The following is a 5803-nucleotide window of genomic DNA, read 5'->3' on the forward strand; positions in this document are numbered from 1 at the left end:
AACCGTTTCTAGTGATTTTGTGTATTTTGCACACTACATAATTTTATTTGTACACGGCGTAACTTTTGTACAACATATAATTTTAGAACAAAATTTTGTGGGCTTCACACACATTGTTAAAAACGAAGTACAAGAAATAATTAAACCGTATAATTTTTTTTAATCAAATCTTGACCGTGAACAGTTCAGGAGCCGTCCATCTGATTTCCGCTCCTGCCCCTCATCCGTTGTGGTTCCTCATCTGATGTGACTTGTTACACCATTTTGGATCACGGACTAAATTTGGGGAACCATGATTATCTTTAATTTACAGCTAAAACTAACTAATTATTGAGAAAAATGGTCAACAAACTTGAACTTGCGCGGAAAGGGGAAAAAGACGACCGTAAAACGACACCAGTCTTTAGCCCGCCCCGCGTATTCTCAGAGTTCGGTGAGGAAAAAAGAGAGTAAACAGATCATCCAACGACTTCTGATCTCTCATTCTCTCCCTTGCATTCCTTTTGTTTCAGAGACGCGGGCAGGCCGCCAGGTTGAATTTCCAATTTTAACCTCCCAGCCACCAAAACCCTGATGGCTGTCTCCAGCTGCGCTAGCGCCTTCCGGCCGTTCGAGTGCCGTTCGGATCCCGACTTTTCCGGCCGTTTTCCTCGTCCGGAGTTCCCTACATCTGGCGCCGCTCGATTCTCCGCCAAGGCAAACTCGGTGACTCAGGGATTTCCGGTTGGCAGTCTGTCCTCTTCTCTCATCTTTAGGTTTCCGCCGAACTTCGTCAGGCAGCTGAGCACTAAAGCTCGGAGGAACTGCAGCAACATCGGCGTCGCTCAAATCGTCGCGGCCTCGTGGTCAAACAACCAGCAGGGGGGTTCCACTTCTCCCACTCCAGCGGCTAAGGCCGTCGATGCCGCTGCCTCAGCCTCTGTCGTTGCGCCTGTTGAGTTTGAGACTGGCGTCGTGGAGGAGAAGGTGGCTGCTGCGGTGGAGAGTGGTTTTTCTGATGGTGTAAATGTACAGCCTGACGATTTGGTTGATGCCAAATACTCTTCATTTTTGACCTGCGACGGCAGCGTCGCCATTCATGCTGGTATGGTTATGAGAAAATTTAGGTTTTCGAGAACCTATCTTCTTCCCTGATCTATCTATATTAAACAAATTTCTCTATGCAAGTTTTCTTTGATTTACAGCTATGCAGGCATCGTTACGTCCATAAAAGCGTTTTTGTTTGTGTGTGCACAGATAATATTGCGTGATCATTCAGATTTGTTGTCTTGTTTTTAATGTAAAAAAGGAAGTTTTTTATTTTTTAACTTTTAATTTTTTTATTTTGTTTGGGAGAGAAAATGGGGGTCCACTTTTGCAGGTTACCTTTGTAAAGGTTTACAAGTATGCATGGGAAAGTTACCTAACAGAGTGATCTTATTGTGTTAATTATATGTTCAATTGCTCATTTTTCTCCCTGTTTAATGTAACTAGAATGGAGCTGTTTACGTTTTATGCATTAACTTGTACTCTTGCTTTCTTTTGCCAGGTGAAAGATTGGGTCGCGGCATTGTTACTGATGCGATAACTACCCCTATTGTTAACACATCTGCTTATTTCTTCAAGAAAACTCAAGAACTCATTGATTTTAAGGTATCTTGTAGCACTAGATTATCTTCTAGTCGTGCATTAAGCGCAATATTCCTGCTCCTGAAATAAGGCCATGTTAGAAATGACCAGCGTGCACTTGATATACATGCAATGTTAGCATAATGACTATGACGGTAGCTGTTTGGTAGGATGCCAGATGTCTAATGGAGTCATTTTTCAGTTACGAGTTCTTTGCTTTTCTGATGAATGTATTTTTGTTTACATGAATGTTGCTTCTGTCATCTTTTGCAGGAGAAACGCCATGCAAGTTTTGAATATGGACGCTATGGAAATCCCACAACTGTTGTAGCAGAGGAGAAAATAAGGTCTTTTCCCCCTAAAACCGTGTTCTATTATATATTCTGGGTTAAAAACAAAAAAGGCCCCTGTGGTATACCTTTTTATCGAAATCGACACACCCACCTAATTTAAACAAATGCAGGAGTTAATCGAAGACCGGCCCTGTGGTATACCTAATATATAAAAAGTCCCCCGTGATTTTAAAACATACAAAACGACACCTTATGTTTTGAACTAAATTGTAAACTAACAGAATTCGGTAAATTTAACGAAAATGACGGTCTCGCCTGTTAAACTTACCGGATTCCGTTAAGTTGATCGTTAAATTTATTGGATTTCGTTAAGTTTATTGGATTCCGTTAGTTTTACAATTTAGTTCAAAATATGAGATGTTATTTTGTACGTTTTGAAACCATAGGGGGCTTTCCTATATATTAGATATACCACAGGGAGTTTTTTTGTTTTTAACCCTATATTCTGTATTAACATGCAGCACTTTAAGAGTTGAATATATGTAAATTGATGTGTTCGTTTAATTGACACAGTGCACTGGAGGGAGCTGAGTCAACCTTGATAACTGCCTCTGGTATGTGCGTGAGTACTTGCATGCTCTGGGCTTTGGTGCCTGCTGGGGGGCATATTGTTACAACCACAGACTGCTATAGGAAAACTCGGGTATTCATCGAGAGGGTGCTAATACCCAAAACAGGAATCACGGTATGGTAACTGCATAGAAATTGGTCTTTCATGCATGGTATTATTCTTCCCTTGAATTTGTTCCCCGTGAAGGAGCTTTTTGGTTCTTCCTAGGGCAGGGATTGGAGTTGCGGATATGTTTCTCATCTAATTTATTGTTGTCTGAACCAGCATCATGCGCATATGCAATTATACTTTGTTTTGCAATTTTTGTGTGTAGTAATGTACTTGCTTGTCATATTCCCAAGTGCAGGCTACAGTCATTGACCCTGCTGATATTGGAGCTTTGGAGGCTGCATTGAACGAGAAGCAAGTAAGTTTGGGTGCATCATTACCCTGTTACAATTAATTAGTCTCAAGCTTAGGGAACAATTGACCTGAGTTAAGGCACACTTGAGTAATTCGAGCTGTATATTTTTAGCTTGACATACCTGAAATCTTTCATATTGACTTGGCTTGATTTCAGCATGTACAAGTCAACCATTGATTTGAAACAAGGTTTTTCTAACTTATATTGATTTGAAACATTATTAGCAGTCTTGATTAATTTCGCCACTAGTAAAAATGCAAGATCTCGAGGTTTGAATTTTATTCAGATGATTTCTGTAGCAATCAGGCTTACAATAGTTGATTCAACTGTTTTGCTGCCATGCTCAAGTTTCTAGAGCAAGTAACTACTGTGCTGACTGAGTGTTATCACTTTTCCATCCAGGTGTCCCTTTTCTTTACGGAGTCTCCAACTAATCCATTTTTGAGATGTGTAGACATTGAGCTGGTTTCAAAGCTTTGCCATGAAAAAGGAGCCTTGGTTTGTGTTGATGGAACCTTTGCATCTCCAATCAACCAGAAGGCCCTTGCTCTTGGTGCTGATCTTGTTCTACATTCGTTAACAAAATATATTGCAGGCCACAATGATGTATGTGGGGCTAATTTTTGTTTCTAATACTGTCATTTATCAATGACTTTGAAGCTATTTTAATGCAGGTAAACATTAAGAGCATGTCGTCTTTTGTTGCAGGTCCTTGGAGGTTGTATCAGTGGTCCAGAGAAATTGGTCTCTGTAGTACGTGATATGCATCATATTCTGGGTGGTACCCTCAATCCTGTGAGTATACTTGATTGAGATTTATCCCATGGTGTTTTACTTTATTTGAGGTTTAGAACTTCAGGTCTTGATGTAAAAGATATCCTGGGCAGTAGTTGATCTTTGTCTTATTTGTTGGAGAGGAGGCTTATAATTTGTATTTGCTTTTGTCATTTTTTTAAATTGTATAAACAATGATGCTTTTTTCCCATGGTCAGAATGCCGCTTATCTGATCATTCGAGGCATGAAGACGCTGGATCTTCGCGTACATCAACAAAATTCAACAGCATTGAGGATGGCCGAGATTTTAGAGGCGCATCCTAAGGTTCTGGTTTTAGTACTGGTTTTCAAACTGAAAGTTTAATCTGTAAGCAAAGGTTCCATAATCTTCTTAAAACCGGGGGGCTTCCTTTCTCTAACGTAACTAAATAAACATGAGTTGCAGGTGAGACGTGTCTATTATCCAGGCTTGGCAAGCCATCCAGAGCATCACCTCGCAAAGCGGCAGATGACTGGTTTTGGTGGCGTGGTTAGTTTTGAGGTGTGTTTTTCTGCCTCCTATTTTCCCTGTTTTGACGTTGATTTTCCGGTATCTCTGTATTAAGTGAATTACAATTTACTTATTAGGTTGATGGAGAGCTATACACGACTGCAAAGTTCGTTGATGCGCTGAGAATCCCTTACATTGCCCCCTCTTTTGGAGGCTGTGAGAGCATCGTGGACCAACCAGCAATAATGTCTTATTGGTATGTATCTGGTCTTACTGGTATACCAATTCTTGTTGCCTTATTTGTACTAAGCATTGATTGTGTATCCCCCTGATATTGGTGCTTGCAACATGTTCCAAATTTTTGTGTTTCTTCATCTGCACTACTCATGATTTGGGGGAATATGATATGATCAATAAATTCTGAGAATTGATGCTCTCCTCAAAATATCCCAGCTGCATGCCAATAATGATTTTGGAGAATTTGATATGTTAGGTAGATTCTGAGAATTGATGTTGCCTCAGAAGTTCCCATCATTGCGGTGGTGGTTTACCAATTGGCTTTTGAGCCACTACTTGCATTAATAAACTTGTATCCTATAAGAATACTATAAATGATGAAGCAGTATTGGAGTGATCAAATGAGTATGCTATTGAATCAATTTTCCTTAGAAGCAGCCTAGGCCATCTTGATCGTGTTTTTATCAGGCCATTCCCATCTGATAGCTAATGAAAACATTGAATGCTAAAAATGTGAAGTATAAACTTTGTGGCACCAAGTATCATTTTCATGATGCTAGAAGTTGATGGTTGTTATTTTTCCATTAAATTGCAATCAGGGATCTTCCCCAGTCAGAGAGGGCTAAGTATGGAATTGTGGACAACTTGGTTCGGTTCAGCTTTGGGGTTGAAGGCTTTGAAGACCTGAAGGCTGATATCCTTCAGGCTCTGGAGACTATATAGGACGTCTGACCTGCACCAACATTTTTCACTGTCTTTTCCAAATGTGCCATTTCCCTTTAATATGTTTTGATGTTCAGTTGATGTTTAACTAGGAAAGTGCTCGCTCAATGTAGGTGCAAAATCACCAGAAGAATCCTTCCATTTGTTTCCTATTTTGTTCGAGTAAAATGATTTGCTCAATATTTATTGTTGGAGGAATAGTTCATGGAGTCTTGTCTTCATCGCATATTTCTTTTTTGAGTTGTAGCGTTGACTTTTCGCCTGTGGGGGTTTAACACCGGAGTCGTGTTGACCTGTGCACTAGATTATTGTGGAGGCAGGGCAACTTGAAGAGTCATATGGATTTGTTTGGATTGGCTTTTATTTTTCCAAATATAATTGTTTATATCATCATTACAAATTTTAATACACCTTTTTATCTTCTCAATTATTTTTTCATCTCACATACATCACATCACAAAAAGTGTTACAGTAAAAATATTTCAAATAACTTACAATCCAAACAAATCCATAGTTGTTCCTTTGGGCTTGGATAAGAAATTTTAAAAATTTATGCTTAAGCTGTCCTTGAAAGTTGTAACACAAACTTTATTTAGTCATAAACCCTAGATCTGATTTTATGCTAAATTGCCCTTCTTATGAT

The 5803-nt window shown here is 39.4% G+C and overlaps 1 protein-coding gene across 1 annotated transcript; it reads left to right on the plus strand.

Annotated features, from left to right (window-relative positions):
* Positions 1 to 421: 421 nt before the first annotated feature.
* On the plus strand, positions 422 to 5369 carry LOC113697989 (cystathionine gamma-synthase 1, chloroplastic). Its single transcript, XM_027217633.2, has 11 exons — positions 422 to 1084; positions 1529 to 1632; positions 1882 to 1955; positions 2475 to 2646; positions 2879 to 2938; positions 3338 to 3541; positions 3644 to 3730; positions 3928 to 4035; positions 4156 to 4251; positions 4338 to 4456; positions 5037 to 5369. The coding sequence occupies exons 1-11, from the start codon at positions 574 to 576 to the stop codon at positions 5158 to 5160; spliced, it is 1659 nt and encodes a 552-aa protein (XP_027073434.2). The 5' UTR covers positions 422 to 573; the 3' UTR covers positions 5161 to 5369.
* The last annotated feature ends 434 nt before the right edge of the window (positions 5370 to 5803 follow it).

This window comes from Coffea arabica, chromosome 7e, assembly GCF_036785885.1.
Source record: "Coffea arabica cultivar ET-39 chromosome 7e, Coffea Arabica ET-39 HiFi, whole genome shotgun sequence".
Classification (NCBI taxonomy): domain Eukaryota; kingdom Viridiplantae; phylum Streptophyta; class Magnoliopsida; order Gentianales; family Rubiaceae; genus Coffea; species Coffea arabica.